Here is a 26,697-nt window from a genome sequence, read left to right on the forward strand (position 1 = left end):
TCCCCCTGCCCCTATAATGACATGCACCTGCGACCTCACATGCGCTCCCAGGATACAAAACTCCACCAGCAGACACTACATGCATCCCAAAACATGTCCACTGCACTTTTGCATTAAACAACCTACAATAACCCAGGCGTATCTGCATATATATTTAGATGCTTAAGTGAATACTTTAGTGGAGATATGAATTTTACAATGCAAGCTGTAAACGTTCAATTTGAACTAAATACAACTATCAATAAATAAATTAATACTACTCCAGATCAATGCATTTGTGTTAACGTAATCAGACAGGTTTTCCCAGCTGGTTGCACAGCCTCCGATGCATGGCCCTTATATGGCTGGGTGTCCATCCGCACCTTCATAGCGACACCCACATATGTTGGCACGGGGGCCGGGAGCGAGGCCCTGAAAGGCGGCAGGGATGGGCAGCAGGGACTCGGAGGCTGTGGAAGCAGCCGGGAGGGGGGACGAGGGCCCGACCTCCAGCACGTAGTCCAGCGCCTTGTCGCGGAAGGCCTTGCGGGCGCTCTGCAGGGTGCCGCTGGCCTCGTCCACCTCGTGCTGCTTCTTGCGCGGCACCTCTGCGTTGTGCTGCAGCGCGCCCTCCAGAGTCTCGCTGCTCTTGTCGAAGTCCTTCCGGGTGTCTTTGAACTTCTTGATGTCCCTGCAGTCAGAAGAGGGAAGAGGTGCACCAGTCAGGGAGTGTCTCATGAGGACTAGAGACAGACTAGCACGCCAAGCCTGGCACATGTGTGGAGGAGGCGACAGGCTGAGCTGGCAATTCCCAAAAATAAAATACACAAATGCTCTGCTACATGCAAAACCCATCCACGCCCAAGCTTCGATGCCCAACATATATTGCCTATCTGCCTGGTAACTTATCAGCTAGGGCTATGCCCACTTACCACGGGGAAGATAGCTCAGGGGGTTAAGCACTCGCTGCTGCGATCTGTCTGTGTGATCTGCAGGTCAGAGGTTAAAATCCCTGCAAAGCCAACTCAGCCTTTCATCCTTCCGAGGTCGATAAAGGAGTAGCAACTCCGGTTGGGTGGTATTGCATGTAAATATTCTCTATGAAAAGTGCTTAAACGTAAGCGCTATAAAAATAACACATCATTATCATTGGTAGAGGCACAATCTTTCACCATGCCATAGATGCCAATAGTGCTGGAAATAGAATGAAAAGACTCGGGGGTTCCGGCACTTAGTGGTTGATGGAGCGAGGGGGTCAGTGCGAGGAGTGGAGTCATGGTAGTCAAGTGACAGGCCTTTGAAAAGTGTAAAAAAAAAACATAGCTGAATAAAATATCACCCGATTTTGTAGATAGTACCTGCAATGTGTAGTATAATCACATTATAAACAACCCGGACAATAGATAAATCTTAACTGGATGAGCAACTAGAGCACGATGGAAACTACCTTTTCCCCATTCTGAATGGAAGCCCACAATTACCAGCTCCAAATTCACGATAGCCTAAAAAAACAAATCTGATCTGGATTTTAAACCGGTTACCCAGACTAAAAGAAACAGTGAAAGAAAATGCACCATATTATCACTTCTGATCAATTTTACAAGGCATGTAGATGTATGCACCCCGCCCGTTTCCAAGTGCCCACCATTCGCACCTCTTCAGTGACTAACGCAGCTCCCATTCACCCATTCACTGCTGTTGCTGAAGGCATGCTTTAAAAGAGAGCGCGCGTATGCTTGAATTTTTCGTTTGCCGGGGTTTTGAGGGGATCATTACAAGGATGCAGGCAAGCCCCTCTGCAGCCTTGGCTTACCGCCTCCACCGCCCAATAGCCCTGTATTACTGGGAGTCTACGGGCAGCGCAGTAACTGCAAGTGCCGTAGGGCTCCATGGGATGGGAACCACTGAAGCACTGGCACCGTGTTAAGGTTTTTCCCCTTCTGTAATGGCTTGGCAGGCTGAAAAACGATGGTCTGGAGGGTTGCCCAGAGCTTTGCGCGTGGTTATGATTAATTCAAAACCTTCCAGCCATCACCTTTCTGTTTATCCAATGTCACCCCGAGTGGGACGGGTATGCCCGGACGTGGGTCCCGAGTCTGCTGGGCCTAGAGACCCAAGCTACTCCTCACTGATGACGCCCAACAAGGCTGAAACATGTCTGGGGATGCTTGTGGTCTCGTGCAGAAGGGATGTGGACCTTGCAGTTCGGGCTGGACTGCCCCTTTTGGGGTAGGACCAAGCCTGATTTGAATATGGTTTTTCCCCTTCTGTAATGGCTTGGCAGGCCGAAAAACCGTGGTCTGGAGGGTTGCCCAGAGCTTTGCCCGTGGTTATGATTAATTCAAGACCTTCCAGCCATCACCTTTCTGTTTGCCACCATGTTAACGGTGCCAGTGATTCAGTGAATTCCCTGCCGGTTGGGCTGGAACTCCCAGCAGGTCAGGCCTGCCTCTAGTTCACTGCGCCTACCAGGAGACTGAGTATGCCGGTCAAGAAAAGGTGCCGGCAGATGTTACATGATTCGGCATGAAGCCCCAAATCTCGGAAGACCATTTTTGCCAGTTTCTGAATACATGAAATGTAATTTTCAAGATGTATGCCAACACAGCACTACCCTGAGCCCAGCAGAAGAGGGGGCAGAAACCCTGCCACAACCAGTGATTTAGATCAGCATGGCAAGGAGAACGGGTGCAACCATGCCCCCTGCCCCAATCTACTCCGCGCCTATGTAAAGGTGATTGAGCCCCCATACCTTTTCTTAAGGCTGGAGCCGGCACTGAGCGCCTAATAAATGATTGAGCAACCCCCACTATTTTTCGACCTAAGCCCTGCATTTTGAAGAACTGCAACATTGCTTACCTGCCTGCCTCAAGATCCCCCCCCCCCCAGGTGGGCTTCATGGCACTACAAGGTAATCATGCAGGAGATGCAACCTGATCTGTGTGCCCCTGGCTCAATCCCTGCCTTGGCAGGACATCTCTGGAACCCCCTTCATTGCTAGTTTGGATATTCTGGCCAAATATGTACACAAAAAAACAAAATCAGCATATTTTTGCAATGCCCTCCACAGTCAGATGGTGATTTCAAACTAAAGTTTACAGAAGACATTTGACACTTTTTTTTTTATATCAATCACACATGGAAAGCGTTGTGTTGAAGTTCCAAAAATTGCAAACTAATCTCAAATCCTGGCTTCTGCACTTAACCAAAGTGTGTGCTCCTGGGCAAATTCTTTTATCGCACTATGCCTTTATCTGCCAAAAATAAAAAAGGTACTCAGCTCACACTATCGGGTACATCAAAAAAAGCCTCACCGCTGATATTTCCACATATTAACAGTGTCAATACAAATACAGGATGTCACTGGTTATTTGTTGCCTGCCTTACTCCTGGCAATGTGTTTTCATTTAACTTCCCATGATACCTTTGCATATAGTAGACTCATTCTATAATATAACTTTCTGTAATACCACCGATGTCACCATGTATGCAAATGTGGGTGGGGGGGCACACACCTTTTGCCACCCAGGGCCCTGTACACCCAGTACTGGGCCTGGCTCTAAAGCACACATTTAAAGTCTTAAATTATGGCGACAGCAGGCAGCAAAGGCAGCCTGTAACACGCATACAGCAAAGGCAGCCTGTAACACGTGTGCCGTAAAGGCAGCCTGTAACACGCATGCAGCAAAGGCAGCCTGTAACACGCATGCAGCAAAGGCAACCTATAACATGTGTAGCAAAGGCAACTTGTAACACGCGTGCAGCAAAGACAGCCTATAACACGCGTGCCGCAAAGGCAGCCTATAACACGCGTGCCGCAAAGGCAGCCTGTAACACGCGTGCCGCAAAGGCAGCCTGTAACACGCGTGCCGCAAAGGCAGCCTATAACACGGGTGCCGCAAAGGCAGCCTGTAACACGCGTGCCGCAAAGGCAGCCTGTAACACGCGTGCCGCAAAGGCAGCCTGTAACACGGGTGCCGCAAAGGCAGCCTATAACACGCGTGCCGCAAAGGCAGCCTATAACACGGGTGCCGCAAAGGCAGCCTGTAACACGCGTGCCGCAAAGGCAGCCTGTAACACGCGTGCCGCAAAGGCAGCCTGTAACACGGGTGCCGCAAAGGCAGCCTGTAACACGTGTGCCGCAAAGGCAGCGTGTAACACGCATGCAGCAAAGGCAGCGTGTAACACGCATGCAGCAAAGGCAGCGTGTAACACGCATGCAGCAAAGGCAACCTGTAACATGTGTAGCAAAGGCAACCTGTAACACGCGTGCAGCAAAGACAGCCTGTAACACCTGGCCAGCAAAGGCAGCCTGTAACACGCGTGCAGCAAAGGCAGCCTGTGACATCCATGCAGCAAAGGCAGCCTGCAACACGCGTGCAGCAAAGGCAGCCTGTAACACGGGTGCCGCAAAGGCAGCCTGTAACACGGGTGCCGCAAAGGCAGCCTGTAACACGGGTGCCGCAAAGGCAGCCTGTAACACGGGTGCCGCAAAGGCAGCCTGTAACACAGGTGCAGCAAAGGCAGCCTGTAACACCTAGCCAGCAAAGGCAGCCTGTAACACGCATGTAGCAAAGACAGCCTGTAACACACGTGCAGCAAAGACAGCCTGCAACACGCGTGCAGCAAAGGCAGCCTGTAACATCCGTGCAGCAAAGGCAGCCTGTAACATCCGTGCAGCAAAGGCAGCCTGTAACATCCGTGCAGCAAAGGCAGCCTGTAACACGCGTGTAGCAAAGACAGCCTGTAACACGCGTGTAGCAAAGACAGCCTGTAACATGCGTGCAGCAAAGACAGCTTGTAACACGCGTGCAGCAAGGGGCACGTTTAATGCCACTAATCAAAAAAATAGGTTGCTGAGTAGTAAGACGGCCAACACTGGGGCAGTTGCTCTGGGCTAATTTAAATGAAAAATTTGAAAAAGGACCTGCTGATCGACCCCTAGGGACCCTGGACGCTTCTCCTGCACCACTCGGCCCCACCAGAAATATTGGCCCCAAGCACGTTGGTAGACTAAAAGGTTTTCACTTCTGCAAAGACCTCAAAAAGGATTTCCAGCAAGGAAACTAGGCCACCCTCCAAATAACAGCTGATCATGGGCTCCAGGCAGAGCGATAGATCTTACAAGAGTCCTGGATTCTCAAATGAGGGAGGACGCCTGCCCGAAAAGGCGGATACTCCCTCAATTTCCTACACGCCATCAGAGTCCTGGATTCTCAAACGAGGAAGGAAGCCTGCCCAAAAAAGGCGGATACTCCCTAAATATCCTACACGCCATCAGGGACCAGGAGCAGAGTCCTGGATTCTCAAATGAGGAAGAAAGCGTGCCCAACAAGGCAGATACTCCCTAAATATCCTACACAACATCAGGGACTAAGAGCCGAGTCCTGGATTCTCAAATGAGGAAGAAAGCCTGTCCAAAAAGGCAGATACTCCCTAAATATCCTACACAACATCAGGGACTAGGAGCCGAGTCCTGGATTCTCAAATGAGGAAGAAAGCCTGCCCAAAAAGGCAGATACTCCCTAAATATCCTACACATCAGGGACTAGGAGCCGAGTCCTGGATTCTCAAATGAGGGAGGAGGCCTGCCCGAAAAGGCAGATACTCCATAAATATGCTACACAACATCAGGGCATAGGAGCAGAGTCCTAGATTCTCAAATGAGGAAGGAAGCCTGTCCTAAAAGGCAGATACTCCATAAATATCCTACGCAACATCAGGGACTAGGAGCCGAGTCCTGGATTCTGAAATGAGGGAGAAAGCCTGTCCGAAAAGGTGGATACTCCCTAAATATCCTGCACAACATCAGGGACTAGGAGCCGAGGCCTAGATTCTCAAATGAGGAAGGAAGCCTGTCCTAAAAGGCAGATACTCCATAAATATCCTACGCAACATCAGGGACTAGGAGCCGAGTCCTGGATTCTGAAATGAGGGAGAAAGCCTGTCCGAAAAGGTGGATACTCCCTAAATATCCTGCACAACATCAGGGACTAGGAGCCGAGGCCTAGATTCTCAAATGAGGAAGGAAGCCTGCCCAAAAAGGCAGATACTCCCTAAATATCCTACACATCAGGGACTAGGAGCCGAGTCCTGGATTCTGAAATGGGGGAGGAAGCCTGTCCTAAAAGGCAGATACTCCCTAAATAATAATAATAATAATATGTTGGCATTTATATCGCGCTACGAACCCTGCGGTATCTGAGCGCCGCTTATCATTACCCACGGGGTGTGGTGCTCACACACGCCATATATCCTGCACGCCATCAGGGACCAGGAGCTTGATGATGTAACATTGTGGCGTACTACGCCTAGACGGGTCAAAAGGGACGGAATACGCAGAAGAGGGCATAGAACGCCTATAGAGAGTCTGTGAGGGGACAGGTACCAAGCTCTGGATGCCCACCCTGGGGTCACCATGAAATAAGAATTGAACATGGAAAAAAACTTGGGCCATGTCCCCCGATATCCAGGTGAAGGGTATAGGATTCAGGCTGCAGACCCTCCCAGAGCAGCCCCTCATAGTGCGACATGTGCAGGTGGTCATTTGCCTAAATACAGTAACACTCAATAAGTAATACATTGGCCTGTGTTTATGAATATTCAACACGAAAATATCCAGCATGTTCTGGTATCAGGAGCCTGAGGAACATATATTAAATATATGCATTTACAATAAACGCAACACTGATCTCGAAGTGATGAAAGAAATGCACCCCATGGCACAGAGCACCTTGCTTAAAATACACAATAGAGGAAAACCTTACTCAGGACACACCTAAACTTCAGGTGCAGGTATAAGGATTAGGTGAAGATTTAAAGTGAGGGCAAGAGAAGCGCCACGTGGCATTTCGGCAGGAGGCCACCAAAACAGAATTCGCATTCCCGCTGCCCGATATCCCAGTATTTATCAGGATACTTTGGGCGGTGGGAATGCCAGTAGTCCCATAGGCCTCCATGGGGGGCTTTGACGATATTACTGGTATTTGCCGGGTGGGTGCCTGATCTACCGGCAGGTCTGGCCTGGAGGTAGATCCGTGGCACCCTCCGACAAACTCGTGTGTCCCCTGGTCCGGTAAACATGCCAGTGCCGGAATTCCCAGCAATTTTACCAGCATTTGTTACGGACTGGGAACACTGTACAGATGGACTCACAGCAACTAATGGACTCATTACAAACACTTTGGCCGCATGGTGTTTGGTTCATGAAAAAAAAAAACATAAAATGACTGATTGGGGAAAAAAAAACAAGCAATAGCTATTAGAAACCTGCAGAGAAAACATAATTTAGATTAAAAGGCAATGGAGAATAAACAAGGAGAGAAAATAAACAACAATAACAAGCACTGCCAGTATCAAGACTTTGGGTTTTGGAGAGGCATGGGAAAGGCGCTTGCCAGGCACATCCCTAGTGGTATTAACTGCCCATTGATGGTAGCAAGTGCAATATTGTGTGAGTACCTGGGCATCCAATAGCAGTGCCTGGAAAATGTCTAATACTATTGACTTTGCCAATGCTTGTTTTTAACAGGACATCAGTGAAGGACATGCAAAGTACTTTTAATTGGAGTGGCTGAAGGCAGGCCTGGTAAGACATTTTTATTACACCAGCAGTGGCTTTACAACTCCAATTGATTCATTAAATCTCAGAAGACTGCTTTGAAAAAATGCTGGCAGGCACTTTGAATGCAAAGCCCGATGGTAAGGCTTGATTAAAGCGAGCTCAAAGAGTTCCCATTAGCAGGTGTTTTGGGCTGAGAGAGGCAAGAACTGGATGGGAATGATTAGCATGGCCATGGGTGGTGTGATGAATCCAATGGTGTCATCACTTCCTGTGGCCAGGGGAAGGCAGCCACCACCTGATCCTGACCCTGGGGGTAGCTATATGAGGGAGGATCACATGGGGGGGTGACAACCTCCAGGGGAGTAGCAGGGCATGACCGGACAAGGCAAGGTATTCCCCTTCCTCTCTTAAGGATACCCCATCCATACCGAAGGCCTTAAGCTTGGCCCTCCTTGATCTTGACCATCCCAGAAGGATATAGTATGCTCCGGCAGGATAGGATTGGTGGAAAAAGGGGGATGGGCGTGCGTTAATTTTTAAGTCCAATCTTGTTTTATGGGAAGTCAAATGTCAACCCATTGAAGGGACTGAGTCAAGATATGTCAAATAGGGCTTAATGCTGAGTCCACCATGAATGTCCTTTTGCTCTATAGACACCCTTTAGCAGCAGAGGGCTACACTACTGTATTATCGAACTTCCTCCTACCCTTTCTGAAACCCAATACTAGTTTCATAGCGTTGGGCGATTTTAATCTTTGGCTAGGGCAGGATTCTGATATTATAGCCTCAGATTAGGAGACTGCTTTGTCCAATCTGGGCTTTGGACAGAAGGTTCATGAACCCATCCACTGTAAGGGGCACACCCTTGACTGGGTATCCACACTGAATATTGTAACCACAAATCTTCAAGTCCTTGCCTGCACTTGGTCGGACAATTACTTGGTGCATTTCACTGTGCAGTCTGAATTCCCATTTAAAAGGAAAGCCTTGCATACACAAGAGTTCCTATACAGAAATCAGAGAAATCTAACATTGGAGCATATTGAACCTCTCCTTCGTCCAGTTATTGCGAACGTATCCAATACAGACTCCATTGAGAGCTATCTAATCTTCTTTCCTCATCCTTTGTCAATATTTCTAATACTCTAGCACCACTAAACAAGAAAATGCAGAAAGAAGTACCTAACAGCAATACCTGGTTCTCTCCTGAACTTAAACTCAATGCCTCCACACTTCTATGAGTGGAAATGTAACCACTCTCCCTTTACCTTGGCAGCCTACAAAGGAGTAGCCAAAGAATACGAACTAGCTATTCTTAATGCTAAAAAAACACCTTCAATAGTAGATTCCAGAGTGCTCAATCTGAAGTGATGGTGCTCTTTGAAATTCTTAAAGCGCAGGAAACCCTGCACACTCAGGACTCTGGCACCGTAATTAAGGACACTGCGTGGTGCTCAGCTATTCAAGAAGCCATGCAGGGTAAAATTAGCAAAATCAAGGCAGATCTTGCCCTCAAAAAAGAGGGTCAATCCAAGTTATCAGGAGCTAGAGCCAATGTGTATTTTGTAAAATGCCCCCTCATTCCACAATTTAGTTTTAACGCCATAGCGGTATCAGAACTATCTACTATCGTTGAACATCTGAATGTAAAGGCGTTCCCTGTTCAGCAGTTATCATTAAATCCTACTCTCCTATTTTGTTGGACGCCATCTGCAAATTTGTTAATGCCTCCTTCTTAGTAAACTCAGGGCCCTAGGGGCTAAAAAAGGCATGGATAACACCCATCCTTAAAAAGACAGGTTTACCTGCGGATATGCTGTTAAACTATAGACCCACTATGAACACCCCTTTTTTGCTCAAGATCTTGGATCGGGTTGCGTACGTCCAAATCTCTGCTCATCTCAACTAACATCCCATTCTCATCAAACATCAATCAGGGCTTAGGCAGGGATTTGGGACTGAAACTGCTTTGCTAGAACGTAAATCTAGATTATTAGATCGTATGGATAATGGAAAATCATCTATTCTGATGCTGCTGGATTTATCAGTGGCCTTTGACTTGGTGGATCACTCCATCTTGATCACCAGGTTGAAGGACGTTGCTAACTTCTTGAGTGAAGCAGCCCAATGGATCTCTTCGTTTCGGAGCAATCAGAAATGCGGAGTCTACTGTGATGAGGCAGAATCTCCTCCTACGATTCTGAAATTCGGCGTCCCCCAGCGGCCATGCATTTCACCATGCCTTTATAACATCTTCACGGTACCCTTCTTAGATCTTTTAGAGCAAAGTGGGGTAGCGTTCACAAACTACCCTGATGACACCGAGTGTGTCATCCCAATTACTGGTATACATGACCAAGATTAATTGCAGCTGAATAAAGTAAACCCTCTTATTGAGGGTTGTACGGTACAGAATGCCCTTGCTCTGAATAAAGACAGGACCGAGCTCTTGGTTGTTGGTACTCCCAACATAAGGAAACTGGGACCTGCGTATGAGAATTTTTGCATTGAGGAAACCAGAATTGTCTCTCAAAAGAGGTTTAAGATGCTGGGCGTCTTCCTTCACCAACACCTTAACATGAAGGCTCATGTCCGTAGCCTGGTTTCGCCCTCAGTTTATTACATCAAGCTTTTGGCCCACCTTCGACCTTTCTTTACACAATCCAATGCTGAGACCATTGCAAGGGCCATTGTGGGTGGCAACCTCAACTACTGTTGTAGTTTGTTGTATGGTATCAATAAAGTGGACTGTAACCAGCTACTGGTGATACAGAACAGTGCAGTGTGCGTGGTTACTGGAATCGCTTGGAAAGACCACGTGTCTGAGGCGCCCAGTAGGGTCGAGGTTTGTACATCGCCTTTTGGTAATTACACACAAATGTTGACTGGGCAAACACATGAGATCCCTTGGATCTAGTAATACCAACCAGCTGTCCCTTCCCAGATGTAGGACTTTCAAAGCCACAAAGGGAGCTTTTCAGACCGTGGCCCCAAGAGCATGGAATGGTCTTCCAACAGATCTCAGGACTTTGAAGCCCACTGAACTCTTCAGGAAGAAACTAAAAACTCTTATTTGCTTGATCTGTTATCGAATACTTACATTGACTAGCCTCTGGTGTTACGATTCTTATTTGTTGTCGGTCTTTTTCCTGTGGTTGCGCCCTTAATCCTACGGGTCCATGGTTAGCGCAGTGTAAATCATTAAAGTTAAAGTAAGGTTAATGGCATATTGTTCCACCTTTTCTAATCCCCCTAGGAAAGGTGCTGAAAACCTTTCCACAAGATCCGATTTACCCTCTAAAACGCATGATAATATCTCCTCAGACTCTTCTTAGAAGTTATTCAGAACCAACTTGCACTTAAAGACTTCTGAAAGCACTCTCCCAGACTTTCCATGTAAAACATCCAGAATGGACTTCCATTCCCATAACTGCAAGAATACTGGTACGAGGAAGATGAGCCGAGTGATGCAGAGCGGAAGAGACCAAAAACTCAAGCTGCGTTCTAGTTGTTGCGAATGCGTACCAATAACCATAAGATTTAAACAGCAGCGACAGCTGACTGGAGAGAGCTTCTAGAGAGAGGGAGCTGCTTCTCTCAGTGAGGACCGGGAGAGGGAGGGGCTGCGAGGAGCTCTGTGAAGCCCTATGACTCAGAAAGAAAGAGGAATGCTGACCACAAAGGAAGGCACGCTGCAAGAATGCCAGAAGTCAGCGGAAGGCTACAGGGTGTTTGCAGGTGTGAAGCAGCAGCATTTGTCTTACCAGACCCTGACACGAAGCAGGCAGGCCTGGCAGGAATCGCAGAACACGGAGAAGCCAGAGAACGGAGGCAGTGAGACGAGGAGAAAAGCCAAACATCTACCACCGGCTTACTGCGAGAGGAATGAAGCACCCCAACAAAAACCAGTGAGTCCCCGGCAGGGAAATGGGGACACCAGAGTGTATTGGCAGATATGCAAAAGAGGAATATTTGTTAAGAAAGAAAACAAGGCCTTTGAAAGAGAAGGATCTTGTGATCATTTCATTGAAAGAAAGCAAATGAAAAGTGAGAAGGTTTCAGGAATGTCAGTATGCAATACACAGCTAAGAAAAGCCTTGCAGGATAGTGTCCAGGCAGATACAGAACTAGATAAAGTACAGGCAAGAAGATATTACGTTTGGAAGTGGGTTCACAGCCCACATGAAGAAAGTTCTCTCCGAGTATACCAGGCAGTTACAAGTGTGTTTAAATGAAGTCCAAGCAGGAGAAGCATACCAGGCAGTTACAAGTGTGTTTGTAAAAAGCCCTGGCAGGAGAGTATACCAGGCAAGGGAATAGTTTCTTACCTGTAACTCCATTTCTCCAGCATTGGTATCTTTCATGGATTCACATGCTTAGAATATTCCCCGTCGTCAGACTGGGACCCCTCGGTACACATATATAGCCTTTCCAATTGGAAAACTTCTGACACTTTTGTGTCCTATCTATGTCCTTTTAGGACCCGCCTACGCATGCTCCGTAGGCCGTACCCGTATAAGAGGCCTGCCCCCGCGGTTCTCCTTCAGATTTCGGCCCCTCCAAAGTAGGAAGGGTTAAATTTATCAATTAAATACATTACATTCCGGGGAGGTTGGCGGGCGCATGTGAATCCATGAAAGATACCAATGCTGGAGAAATGGAGTTACAGGTAAGAAACTATTCCCTTCTCCAGCATTGGATCTTTCATGGATTCACATGCTTAGAATAGATTGTATAGCAGTAACACTTGAGACGGCGGTGAGAATGTAATGTAATATACCCTCAACATACTACACAATGCATATGTACAGTAGGAATAAGTTACCTCATATAACCTTACCCACATAAAATAAACTGTCATTAAAAAGGTAGACAACAGATTCTCCACAGCGTGGAGCTTACCTTACTGAAACAGATGGCGCAGGACAGCTCTTCCCATCTGCACCTTGTCCGCATGCTGCCTGGCAAGGCAGTAGTGGCGGGTAAACGTGTGGGGCACTGACCATGCCGCAGCTTGGCATATGTCCGTCAACGGAATTCCTGCCCATAAAGCTGTTGAGGAGGACATCGATCTTGTAGAATGGGCTCTAGGATGTCCTTGCAGTGGCCTTCCGGCCTTAGAGTGACAAAACGCAATCGTCGATGAGACCCATCGAGCCAATCCTTGTTTAGAGATTGCTTTTCCTCTCGTCGACGGACCATACGCGACGAACAGTTGTCTAGTAGACCTGAATTCCTGTGTACGATGTAGGTAAAATTTCAGAGCCCTCTTAACGTCCAGGGTATGAAGAGCTTTTTCTGCTGCCGATGATGGTGTGGCGAAGAAAGTAGGGAGAACAATGGACTAGTGTTTGTGATACACTGTCGGAACTTTTGGGACGAACGTAGGATTAGTTGCCAGGACTACTTTGTCCTTAAAGAATCTTAGGTATGGCGGGTCTACGACCAGCGCTTGCAGTTCCGAGATTCTTCTAGCTGATGTGACAGCAATCAAGAATGCCAACTTCCACGAAATTAATTTTATGTCGGACGTGGCCATAGGCTCAAAAGGCGGTTTCATTAAGCCTGCCAACACTGTGTTGAGACTCCAAGTCGGGGGGAAACGTTTTTCCGGGGGAAAAGCTCGAAATAAACCCCTCATGAAGTGTTTTACAAGTCTGTCGCTAAATAGAGGAGACGACTGCCTTTTCCTTGTGAACCTCGAGATGGCCGCCAGGTGCACCTTTATCGATGTGAAGGATAATCCCCTCTCCGCTAAGAGGAGCAGGTAACGTAGAACTTGTTCCGGCGTCACCGACAACGGTTGTAGGCCCTGTTGTCCCCTACACCATTCACAGAATCTCCGCCACTTATAGGAGTAGGATTTGTTTGTAGAAGGGGCTCTAGCCGCTTGCAGAATTTTTTGACAATCCTCCGAAACGTCTAAAGCACCGAACTCCGAAAAGTCAGGAGCCAGGCTGTAAGGTTGAGACTGTCCGGGTCGTGATGCCACACCGTGCCTTTTTCCCGGGATAGTAGGTTCGGGGCTTTGGGAAACCCTATGGGATGTTCCAGCGACAGGTGAAGCAGGTCGGAGAACCACGGTTGCCTTGGCCAGTATGGTGTCACTAGAATTACCCGGCAATTGTATCTGCGTATCCACTGTATTGTCCTCCGTATGAGGGGGAACGGGCGAAAAGCATAGAGGAACATGTCCGTCCATGGAAAGGAGAATGCCTCCCCCCTGGAGCCCTCTTGAGGCCATCTGCTTGCGAATTGCTCGCATTTCTTGTTGTCTTTGGTCGCGAAGGCGTCCAGAGGGGGGTGACCCCATTTCTCGAACACTTTCATCAGGTGAACTGTGTCCATTTCCCACTCGTGTATCTGGGCCATGCTTCTGCTGAGGGAGTCTGCTTGGGAGTTCCTCACTCCTGGAAGGTGATGAGCCACGATGGAAATTTCGTGCTTTAATGCCCAATGCCATGTTTTCTGGGCTTCTATGGAAAGAGTTCTTGATCGCGTCCCTCCTTGTTTCCTCAGATAAAACATGGCCGTTGTATTGTCGGTCAGTATTCGTACTCGCGAGCCCTTGATGTGTGGTAGGAATGCCTTCAAGGCCCATCGTACTGCTCTGAGCTCTAACACGTTTATGTGTAGGAGTGACTCCGTTGGAGACCAGCGACCTTGCGTTTGGAGAGCACCCATGTGAGCTCCCCATCCGGTTAGGGACGCGTCCGTGACTATGGTTCGCTGAAACTCCGGCTCCTGTAGGGGTACGCCGTTGTTCAGATTGTGGAAACTCTGCCACCACTGAAGGGTCCGAAGCAGCTTGTCGTCGTCGATGGTTATCTTGTCTGACCACGATCCTTGAGCCTGCGTCCATCGGTCCGCGAGGAATTCCTGGACTGGCCTCATGAATAGGCGACAGTTTTCCACCAGATGGATGCAGGATGCCATGGCCCTTAGGACCGAAACTTATTTTCTCACTGAGATCTTGGTGTTTCGCCGTAGTCGGCATGCTTGTTGATTGAGTCTTGAGGTTCTGTCGAGAGAAGGTTGCACTAGCCCTAACCGGGTCTCGAACTGTGCCCCCAGGAATACCAGCGATCTCGATGGCTGCAGAGAGGATTTTTCGAAGTTTATGGCGAATCCCAGCTGTTGTAGAAGCTGCATGGTGGCTTGTAAACTTGTATTGGTTGACGCTGGGGAGGATCCCCTTACCAGCCAGTCGTCGAGGTATGGGTATACATGGTGGCCTTGCTTCCTTAGCCAGGCCGCTACTGGAACCAGGCATTTCGTGAACGTTCTGGGGGAGGTCTTGAGCCCAAAAGGAAGAACCGTGAATTGGTAGTGAGTCCGCCCTATTACAAATCTTAGGAATTTCCTGTGTTTCCGACACATTGGAATATGGAAAAACGCGTCCTGTAAATCCAGGGACGCTAGAAAATCCCCCTCTTGAACGGCATGGATCACTTCCTGCAGAGTGAGCATCTTGAATTTTAGGCTCCTTAAAGACTTGTTGAGATCGCGTAAGTCTAAAATGGGACGCCATTTGCCGTTCGGCTTTTTTACAACGAAATATCTTGAGTAGACTCCTTGACCTCTCTGTGATGTTGGAACTAATTCTATCACGCTCTTTGCTAACATGAGTGTTACCTCTTGTTGCAGTATCTTCAGATGGGAATGAGCGGTGAACGCAGGTGGAATTTGCGGAGGGCTGTGTTTGAATTGTAGAGAGTGTCCGTTTCTTATAGTATCCAGCACCCATTGATCTGTCGTTATTCGTTCCCATTCGTCGACATATGCTGAAACTCTTCCCCCCAGAACGGTGTGTTGTATGTCACTGCTGATCTTTATTTTGCTTGTCTCTCGACGACGACGGATATGATGGTCTTTTCCTGGAAGTCTGGAAGTTCCGGCGACGGTTTGCCGTTTGGGAGGCACGTCTGTAACCCTGGGAGGGGTAAGCTGATCTGCCAAAGGATCTGTCTCCAGATGCAGAGAATCTTGAATTACCTGAAGCCCCTCTAAAGGGAGAAAAGACTTGTAGTTTCTGCCACTCTGGAGGGCACCCAATGAACGTGCCGTGTCCGAGTCCTCTTTCATTCCCTTTAGGGAAGGTCTCCCTCAAAGGGCATATCTAAAACTTTGTATTGGACTTCTGGCCTGAAGTAGGTACACTTAAGCCATGACTGTCGACGTAATACGACCCCATTATTGACTTGCTTGAAGCCTGACTCAGCGAGGTCCACCGCGATGTTTATTGCGTGATTTGAGGCTTCCTCACCTTCTCGGACGAGTAACATCGCTGCCTTCCTATGCTCTTCCGGAAGATGATCAAGCAACGGAGCTAGCCTGTGCCACATCTCCCTATCGTATCTGACAACAATTTCCAGAGAGTTTGCGGCCTTTACTGTGGTCGCTCCCACGGATAGCACTTTTTTGCCAAAGGCATCTTGGCGTCTCGCTTCGTTCTCAGGAGGAGTCGTGCACTTGTGCTGGGCCTTCGCCTTCCTCGCCGCTGCCGCCGACACCACCGAGTCTGGCGTTGGTTGGGAGGATAAACACTTGGGGGTAGACTCTGGAGCCTTAAACTTTTTTTCCAGGCGTCCTTTCACTGCCGGCTCTGAAAACGGGTGACGCATTGTCTGCAACCCCTCCTTCCATACATGGTCTAGTATTGGTATCGAGAACACAGACCTCCTTCTCTTACCCATGTGGTCGAACAAAAAACAGTCCTTTTTCTGTTCTTCCTGGGACAAACCAAATTCTTTGCATGCCTTCTCCATCATAGAATGGAATGACGCAATGTCGTCCGGAGGGGACGGGTGAGCTGGGCTTCTAGGGGTTTCCAACTCCACCTCTGACTCCCAGGTTGGATCCCTGGAGGGGGATGATGAGATATCCGACATGGCTCCCCTGTCAGACTCCGAATCTGGCAGCTCACCTTCCTCTTGTGCCAGCGCTGAGATTGGCGTGCGTAGGTGCGTCGGTTGACGGGACGGGCCCGGCTCGTCGATGGGTGACTGTGGTAGGTTTGCCTGAGGTAGTCTCTGGTCCAACGACTAACGACTGAAGCGTGGACAGAATTTCCAACGACAAAACAGATTGAGGATTGAGAAGAGGGGCAGATACCGGTGTAACGGATCCCCTCGTCGACGACTTGTCAGCCACTCGTAGCCCTAGGTCTGCTGGGCCAGCTATTCTCTCATTCTCGTCCTCCGAGGACAGCAACACAGCCTGTTCTTGTAGTAAAGTATCCGGGGGGGTCGGATCAAAAACTTCAGGCCTCCAGGCCTCCTGTAGAACCCCCGTCGACGAGGCCATCGTCGACGTCGTTGTCGGTGGGACGGTGGATGCCACCTGCGTAAGTGGCAGGGTGGATGCCGATGACTGGGCCGCTGTCGACGACGGTGAGTTAGCAGGTGGTTTTGGCGGTCCCGCCTTTTCCACTCTTGGCTTGCTTTTACTCGACTCTCGACTCGTGGTCGATCTATGATGATCGCCCGAGGAGGATTTCCTTTCCTTTTCATGCTTTTTTGATGAAGATGATTTCTTTGACGAGGAGTCTCTAGTTGAGTGACTTCCACACGACTCTTTTTCCGTTGGTCGAGATTTCTTCGCCGGTGGTTCCGACGTGGTAGCGCGGCGTGATGTTTTCGCCGATTGTGTGGAGCCTACCTCCGAAGGGGGGTATGCCCCCGCTCCATCATTCAGCCATGCCACCAGTCGTCGACTGCGGTCTTTGAGGGTTTTTTGAGAAAACCCTTTGCATATGTCGCAGTTATCCGCCGAATGATGAGGGTGGAGGCAATATATACAATCCATATGTCCGTCCCCCTCGTAAACATTTTTCAAGCCGCACGTCGCGCATGGGCGGAACAGCGCTTTTCCTGACCCGGAGGACATTTTCTGTACTCAAATTCCAGTAATGCAACATTGTACAAAATAGTAAAGACAACGCGAGGAGATCCCACTACTTTGGAGACGGTTGAAATCTGAAGGGGAACCGCGGGGGCGGGCCTCTTATACGGGGACGGCCTACGGAGCATGCGTAGGCGGGTCCTAAAAGGACGTAGATAGGACACAAAAGTGTCGGAAGTTTTCCTATTGGAAAAGGCTATATATATGTGTACCGAGGGGTCCCAGTCTGACGACGGGGAATATTCTAAGCATGTGAATCCATGAAAGATCCAATGCTGGAGAAATACATCGCCAAAAGGGGTCCTGAGAAGGACATAACAGAACCAGTAAAAGGCTGCAAACAACTTCCCTTGCTCCAACCTCTATGCAAGTGTGAATTCAACTGGCTACAGTTACCAGCAAGGTCATTCTTGTGCTTTCGGAGAACAGAGCTTCAATCACCGGCTCCAGAGTCACAGTATTTGTGGGCGTTTTCCACTTCTGACTTTCATACTTCTGCTACTACTGCTACAGGCTCTCTTGGGACCCACACCCCTCTGCAGTACGGGTGTCTAAGATCCAGCCTCGACAATAAATAGATTTCTTTTCACCAACTTCCCTCGGCTTGCTTCTGCACAAGGGCCTCGGGAAAACACACAACTTCAGCTCTGGATTCACAGTGATTAGGCACACCTGGAAAGACTGCCAGCTTCTCCCAGTCTTTCCAATGCAGCCACAGCAAACTAGGGTCGGTGAGCACAGGACCAACTCAGAGCCTGTAGCTGAAATCTGCTCTTCCTTCGCTGCTTCTTCTGCCAACCTTCCATCTTCTGCTTCTTTCTGTTGCTCCTATCTGCTGCAGCCTTTTATTTACCTAAGGTGGGCTAATAGGCCTCAGGTGTAGGTCCTTGTACTAATTGCCTGACCTTGCCAAAGACTGTTAGGCCTGCCGGTCTGTCCTTTAACTCTAAATGCCTCTTCATCACAGTCCCTGACCGATTCTGGGACATCAAGTCCACTTTAAAGAAATTCGGTTTTCCTACTTTGTTACCATTTTTAATAGTGATTTTACTTCCTCTGATGTTGCTGGAAGAGGAATTGTAGGGTTTAACCTTTTTAGAGATGGATGGGACAGGAAAGGCCACATTTCTGTTATTCTTTTTGGTATACCTTTGGAGTTGGGCGGGACATGTGATTTTAGGGGTATCAAAGACCTGTTCTTTGGATACAACACCTGGTTGGATTACACCCTTGGAGTGTATCCTTACATCTCGCCCGCTTCCTAAGGATGGATCAAAATGACAATAAGCCAATTCCTCTTTTAACCCACAGACAAGAGTATCCCTCTGCAAGGAAAAATACTGTGTCCACCCTGCAACATGTTCACAGTGCCCTGGCCTGGGCCTTGTCTCCACACAGGTGATCTTTCTGCAGAACACCACCCCCAGGATTTGGATCAGCAAGCGCCTGCCCTCTCCTAACCACCTGGGAGGAGACCTTAGGCAGGGATTTTGTGGGGGTTCTGCAGGATTCTCCACAGAATCCTCTGGCAGCACAAAACGGTGCATATGCCCCTGGTCGTGATGCATGCAGCTTCCAGAGAAAAACATACTCTCAAAGCATTCACGCAATCATGTGCCATCCCAGAAGGTCGAGGAATCGCTCACCTGCAATACATCTTAAAAACGGCTTTTATCGCCATTATCCAGGTTAGTGTCTTGTTGTTTGCTCAATGTTTAAAACTACATTTTCTCTTTACTAAAATATCACTTTCTACATCTTGATGAATCTATCACATCACATAATCATCTTATCAATAATTAAGAGTAAGCGCTCAATGTCAAATTTTATATAGATTGAAAAAACAGAAATGAAGTCCTACTCCAGACTCGCTCCAGACTCGCTCGGCTTACGAATGAAAGGAATGGTTCAATGCCGGTGAACATGGTGACATCATGAACACAATTCAGACACTTTGCGTCAATGTAGTAAAAAAGAAAGGGGGCAAAATACCCCACCAAAAAAATTGCGGCACTCCAAAGATACCACAGGGCAGAAATGTCACTACTCCAAGACATTTATTTCATAGGATCTGTTTCACCCTCATTCCTCTTCGTCAAAGTAATAGTGGGAAAAAACAAGCACACTAATATAAACAGAATAGCCAATTTTCAGTTTCCATTATACCCCAAAAGATCATGATGCATAATCACATTGCAGAAAGCCATCTTGAAAAGGATAGAATGTCCATTGATGGCTCATCTGATTCCTTCTATATAGCCAGTTTCTCCTCCCGCTCCTTTTAAGTCTCTGGAGGTTAGCTCAGCGGCACCGTGCTCGCCTTGGAAGCAAGACGACACAGAGCAACACAGGTTCGATCCCCAGGTCCACGCTTAGAAACCTCTGGGTATTAAGCGCGTTATAAATAACTAATCATATCATAAATAACTAATATCATACATGATATCAGCTAAAATACAATGCATCTATAAACAAAATATATCTCGATACTATATTATAATCATCTCAGAAGATTAATTCTGTAAAACAAAAATAAATAATAATGTGTGTCATTACCGTGTAGTCACATCTCCAGAACTGACAATCATAGGATAAACAGAAACAAACCAAATAAAGGCTATACAATTGTAAAGATTATTATTGAAAAATCTAAGCTCACAGCAGCAATACTAATTAAAAAAAGGACATTTCAATATTTCAATCATGTCAGTTGTGAGGAGTCAGCAATCAGAGGCGGGCACAAGGTGTTCATGTTTTTAAACAAAGACATTTATTAAATGAAAAGGAGGATGGGTAAATGCCTTTCTATCCATATTCTAAAGAGGATGTCCTACCTAGAAAGCAAAACTACAGTCTGTTACTAATAATCTGTCATTGTGGCCAAAATGTCCCATCTTGGCCCTCACACTACGATCAAAACAATAAAAGGTGCAAGGAAAATGTCCTTGACTTGATGACAAAAGTGTTCAAAAACCAAAAAAATAACTCAAACGAAAATGTCTCCAAGGTAAAAAGACCCTTGAAACCAGAGGATTACCCCTAGATTCTTCAAATAAAATTACAAAAAGTGTTCCTTTAAGTAACTGTTTTTTTAGACCTGCTTTGGATTCACAAAGTTCTTGTTTAAGTAATAAAGTTCTTTATAAATCTTTCTGTGAAACTTCTTGTAGCTTTGTAGATTGCCTGGTATACTCCCCTGCCAGGACCTCTTTTGTAGGTTTGCAGATTGCCTGGTATGTTCTTATGCCATGAATCTGTACACAACTTTAACTGCTTGGTATATTCATCTGCCAGGACTTCTTTAATGTTTTTCAGTGGTTTAGTTTTATTAAAATAGCATATACAGTGAGGTGCTAGTTATACCCATCTTTGACTATGCTTGTTTAAACAACATCGCCCACAAATTGGCATCTCATACATCTGTATTGCGCTGGGTCTGCCTTTGGACTTTGTCTTGGTCTTCATTCAAACATTCTTCTTACTTTGTCTTGTCTGCATTCAAACTTTCTTCTTATTGGCTGTGTAACCTTTAAGTTTTGCCCACATCAGCAACTTTATACTATTTAGACAATCTATGTTCTTGCACTTTTGGGAACGTCCCGGGGACCCCAGCAGCTTTGGGCAGACTCGCTGGCCTTTTACAGCGTCTCTGATATTCTTTGCACCGTTTCAGGATGACTCCATCTGCTTTCCATTGGGAAGCGTGCAGCCGTTCGCCCAGCATTTTACGTAGCTCTGCAGTAACTTGACGGCTTCCCTTCTCGATTTGGAGTGAAGAGTGCTGGCTCGGCAAAGGTCTGACCTCCTGGAGCTGCAGCACAGCTGCTCTCATCTCTGCGACGCTCTTGCCTTCTCTTCCTCCATTCTTGCGGTCTTCTGCATGTTCACGAGACTAACCTAGGGCTTAACATCCTCTCCTACACTCCTCACTTCCATAGAGCGCTTTCCACCTTTAAATGGCCTGCGCACTGCAGGTATAATTGTCCTCTTATAACGCGTATGGCAAAACTAGTCTGCAGATGGTACTTTGAATTCCTGTTACTTTGTACAAACCCCTTCCTCCTCTTCCTTGTCTCCATACCCGAGTGATTATGGGAGTTGGAGTCCATGGATGACTTTGGATTCTCAACTCTTATTTGGGTTTCCATCAGGATTTCAGATAAAGGCATATAAGAAAAAGGGATTGTGTGTACTAACTGTAAGGAAGGCATGGTATCGAAGGTAAAATGGACACAAGTGATCAGTCAAGGGTGTTTATTAAACTGTAAAATGGGTGAGATAAATGCCTAATCTAAACCTAAATCTAAGATGGGACCTAGCTACAACAATCAAATCATAATAATACAGTCCTAGTAGGAGTCTAGTCAAATAAAAAGGGCCTATACTAAAAAACTATTGCCAATCCTTACCGCTATGCTACAGAATAGTGTGGAATACTGTTCAGGAGAAAAGAAAGAAGTGTTCACAAAATGATAAGTCAGGCTGTTAATGAAGTTTTAGCACGGGAAAAGGACGGACGCTTGAGCTCAGCACACTCCTGGGCTTCTCCAGCATGAGGTTACAGTTCCTTTCCTCAATATCAGGGCCTTCTGGGCCCAAGTCTCTTGTTATGCAAAGTCACTGGCCTCAGAGGGCCTGATATGCCAAATACAACAAAACACAAAGTTCCTTCTAGCAATCTTCACGTTGGGCGATTACCCTTCACCCTTGGATCCCTTTCAGCCGGGCTCCAATCCTTCCATCAACGTTAGCCACCCTCGGTCAGGCTCAGACCAACAACGTCACTGTGGACATCCCTCAGTTGGGTTCACGTTTGTCGTCGCAATGTTCCCGTGTGTGCGACAATTCACCCCAATTACCAGGCATCCCTCAGTTGGGTTCACATTTGCCCTGATCACACAGTTCACTTTGTTTTCTTACAAAATGCGTGATTCACTTGCCTTAGCTTTCTTCTGGCATCCCTCGGTCGGGTTCACGCTTGCCACAGCTCAACAAAAAGCCATTCTAAATCCCTTAGGTTCGTCCCTTTTACCAAAGTCCTGGTCTCAGCCCCCAGGCAGGCTTTCTCCTGAGGCCCCAGTCGGGCTTCACTCTACTTCCACAACGTGTCAAACACTTACGACTGTACAAGGCTTTTAGCTGGACCCTCATATGACCACTTTGATACCTCACTCCGGCCTCCCCTAGAGCCTCTTGGTACTTGTCGTTTCAACAAATCAAAGTTCAGTACATTTGCTTTGTTCAGGAGCGGAGTACCAGCCAGAGTCCTTTGAATGAGCACCCACCTGCTCATTCACAAACAGGGGTCAGCATGCGTTGCTTTAGCCCCACCTTCCTGGGCCCCACTCAGTGCATCACCTTCAGTCCTTTTTTATCACCAAGGTCGGTAGAGATATTTAGCATTATTGGTGAACATTTAGAGGCGAAGGCAGGCGTATGTAGGAAAGGGGGCTATGGACTAACGTTAGTCACTACGGTGAATAACCTTGTATTACTCCTACGTCCCCTTTTCTACATACTTGTGGGAGATTCATAAGCACTGATGTATAAAACTGGGTGGATGGAAAATCTCCCATAATTAAAGAGGTCTTTTGAAGACCGGTGGACCAAACTGAGCATCAGCTCTTGAGCTGAGGTTAAGACAATAATATTTACAGAACGCTGAGGGGGTGGCCCAAGTGGCTGCCTTGGTGATGGTTTCCCAAGGACCTTACTTTATTAAAAGCGACCAAGGCTGCTTTAACCCACACCAGATGTGCATGGATGTCCTTGGGGGCCTTCAGGCCGTGTATTGTGTAGGCTTCTGTAATGCAGGAGACTAGCCAGCGGGAAATTGAGGCCTTAGACTTGTGATGAATTATGTGGAGTCATCACAGACTCCCCAACAAGGATCTCCTCCTATGTGGCAGCGGATGGTAGATGCCACCTGATACTGACCCTGAGGGTGGTATTATGAAGGAGGATAACATGGGAGGAGACCGTTGTTAAGGAGACGTGGCGACTCCACCAGGAGAGACGCAGTCTTCTTCCCTTTCTAGAGAAGAAGACTTTATAATTCCTCCATTCTTGATGGCTTTTTGTCACTATTTAAATCCCTCATTGTAAAACTCTGAAACCCCTTCCTAAAAATCACCCCAGTCAAGATACCATTTATACCTCACACACACACAACACACACTTAACATCTCCCATTTCCAATGTTTTTCCAAGTAAAAGTTCTAAACAATATCACTTTAGAAATCGTAGAAATCCTATGGACTCCAACTCTCATAAAGCCTCAAGTTCTGAGACGAGGAAGAAGGAGTTGATACATATTGAGAGAAACACAAAGCTGAATATGCGAACTAGTCGTTTTGATGAAAGAAGAGTGCGCGGGATATTTAAAGACGGTATTTGCACTCGAAACGAAGACCGAGTTAAAGAAGGAATAGTTACGGGAAAGGACCGCACCGGAGATCGACAAAGCAGGAAATTGCAGACGGCAGCTCACAATAGCAAGAGCTACATACCGGCGATGGGCAAGACCAGGAGAGATGCTGTAGGCATCGTAGGAAGACCATCAGAACACCAGCATCAGCAGCAGAGCTACTGGAGACACGATTGTGCAGATAAGCAGCAGTCTTTGGTCCCAGAAGAATTACGTTTTGTTAGTATAGGCCATTTTGATTTGACAGAGACTGACTAGACTGCGTTTTCTTTACTATTTGATCATAGAGACTACTCCCATCATAGCTATAGGGCAAAGTAGGAGTTTTTCCAAACCCCACAAATCTAAAAGATTTTGAAATGGTATCTCGTGTCAGTGTCATACTTGTAATACCATGTCTTCCTTATAGAGTCCACTTATGGACATAAGCCAGACTATGGAGAAACTTCATAGACTATTTGAAGACTGGTTCATCCCCTCTCCGGGGGGACAGGTCATTGTGGCTAGGGACTTCAATGATGACTCTGACAGTATATGGCTACTGGATTTAGATTATCTCATAGCAAAGGGGAAGTGTGTAGTCCGGAGGAAAATCACCCAAGGAATTCAATGGCGTAGAAACCTCGAGGGTTGAGGGCCGAATATGCTAAATTAGCAGTAAAGTCTAAACCTACCTTGCATGGGAGGAATTGGTCATCTGCTATAGAATATGTTTTTGTAACCAGGGCTCTACAGGAGCTATGTACACAATTTGAAATTGTTCCCAATCAATCCAGTGACGACCACAGCATGCTAATTTTGATATTCGCATGGAATGGAACGGATTACCGTGTGCCAATAAAATCTGGTAAATACGAATTGTAACACAGTTGTCATGAGGGTAATATTAAGCGACTTAATGTGATGGTGCAAGATTTTGGGAACTGTTCATATGAAACTAAGTTACTGACATATTCCACCACATCCTTTAACCAACATCTTGACCTTGTTGTTGAGTCATTGTACAAGGGCCGTTTGAGGAAATTGCCCAAGAAACACCATAACCATACATTTGATACCCAAGTTCACTCTCACAAAAGGTTTACACTTCAAATTAATCAAAATTAAAACAAGGTCCCCTTTAGAGAAGAATTGGATCGTCTCTAGGACTAAAACAGTGAAGCAAAACCTAAAATAAATCAACTAAAATTGTATCGACATAGGCTCCATCAACAGGATGGAGAGGAGATGCTGGCTGCACTGAACAAAAAGGTAACTCTGGAAACATTTGGTCTATGATTAACAGACTAGAACTGAGTTAAATGGTGGCTCAAAGTAGACTTGTTCCCGAAGATATATGGACCTCCCATTTTACCAAGCTTTATGGTAAGGGGAAGCCCAATTTTGTAGGGTGGAAACCAACCCTTATAAATGCCTGGACCTTGGAATTGACCATAGACGATATTGAAAGACTTATTATTAAGGCAAGCCCCTCTCGGGAGGGAGGACCTACCATCTAGCTAATCTTTAAGGATTATACCGGGCTCTGGGCCCGTATATTGTACCTCTTGTTCCGGGAAATTATAGCAATCATGTCTTCTCCCTCCTTATGGAAAACCGCACATGTCATTCCTATTTATAAAAAAGGGGGACAAGACGTCTGCTTTAAATTATCGGCCAATTACACTCCTGGATGCCGACTCTAAAATGTTTGCGTCCTTGATCCTGGAGAAAATGGAGGAGTGGTGCGCCTCAAAAAATGTGTTTCATATGTTTCAAATTCGTTTTATAAAACAGACAAAGAAAACAGATAAAGGAACCTGAGCCTCTCAGGACAGATTATGTAGGTCTGTGAATAAGAACCTTGTCTGCCAGGGAGGGGCTATGAGAATGACAGGGCAGCTCACTGATCTCCAAATTAAATCGGCATTTAAGTGTATCGGAGGGTAGGCAAGCACAAATATTTCCATGACATGTTCAGCACATTACCAAATTAACAGATTCTAGTCTTTTTATGTCACAAGGGGAGGCAAATGTAGACAACCCTAGCCCTGGAAAATGGGTAGCGAGACGGCCAGAAACAACTTACTTGTACACCGAATGGTGAAAATTAATGAGTCGCACAATGACAGAATTGCTTCCAAAATGATTCCATGCTTGGAGATCATTGAAAGAAGGCTAGTCTGTGAGGACTATCTTCCCACTGGTTTTTCTCACATAGAACATTGCGGCATGAATACAATGAAGATGAACACTTGTTTGTTTCCTACCTGAGAGAGAAAGATGCTTTTGGGTCTAGAAAGCAATAGACGTGGGCTAATTGATCCCCTCCCTGCAGTGTCCTGGATACAACAACACAAAAAGTGTGAGCGCGTTACTCCTGTTCTATTTTAAAACACAGACAGTATGCCTTGTTGCGTCAATATGGAATCAGGAACCTTCCCAAAGCGACAGGAGCTATACATGGCCCAAATATATGTTTTTGGGGAAGGCACTTTGGCAGCTTGTATGAAATGCATTACGTCTCAAACATATTTAAATAAATGACAATAACGTGATATAAAATGTTGGAACAATGTTGGTATGTAACTCCTGCACATTATGTGCAATTAGATTTACGATTGTCATTCAATTATTTAAAAATTTTCATGAAATAGTTAATATTGCCCAAGCCACAGGTCAGATTCTAATGAGATGTAATATCAGTTGGAAAGGAGTTCATTATCAACTGAAGATGCATTATTGTATGCTAGAAACCGACCGGGTGGTAGCGCATTACTACATCTGAGCTACAGCCTCTGCAGAGTCTCAGGAATGTATAAATATAGGGCATACACCCACTGTG

At 46.7% G+C, this 26,697-nt stretch overlaps 1 protein-coding gene across 4 annotated transcripts in view; it reads right to left on the minus strand.

Annotated features, from left to right (window-relative positions):
- Positions 1–26,697, minus strand: part of ACAP1 (ArfGAP with coiled-coil, ankyrin repeat and PH domains 1) — a 671,900-nt gene that overhangs the window by 283,989 nt on the left and 361,214 nt on the right. For all 4 annotated transcript variants that reach the window (XM_069645604.1, XM_069645612.1, XM_069645621.1 and 1 more), the window contains one exon: positions 487–670. In XM_069645604.1, coding sequence (XP_069501705.1) covers positions 487–670 — 184 coding nt within the window. The remainder of the gene's footprint in view (positions 1–486; positions 671–26,697) is intronic.

Source organism: Ambystoma mexicanum, chromosome 1p, assembly GCF_040938575.1.
Source record: "Ambystoma mexicanum isolate Mex_15411 chromosome 1p, UKY_AmexF1_1, whole genome shotgun sequence".
Classification (NCBI taxonomy): domain Eukaryota; kingdom Metazoa; phylum Chordata; class Amphibia; order Caudata; family Ambystomatidae; genus Ambystoma; species Ambystoma mexicanum.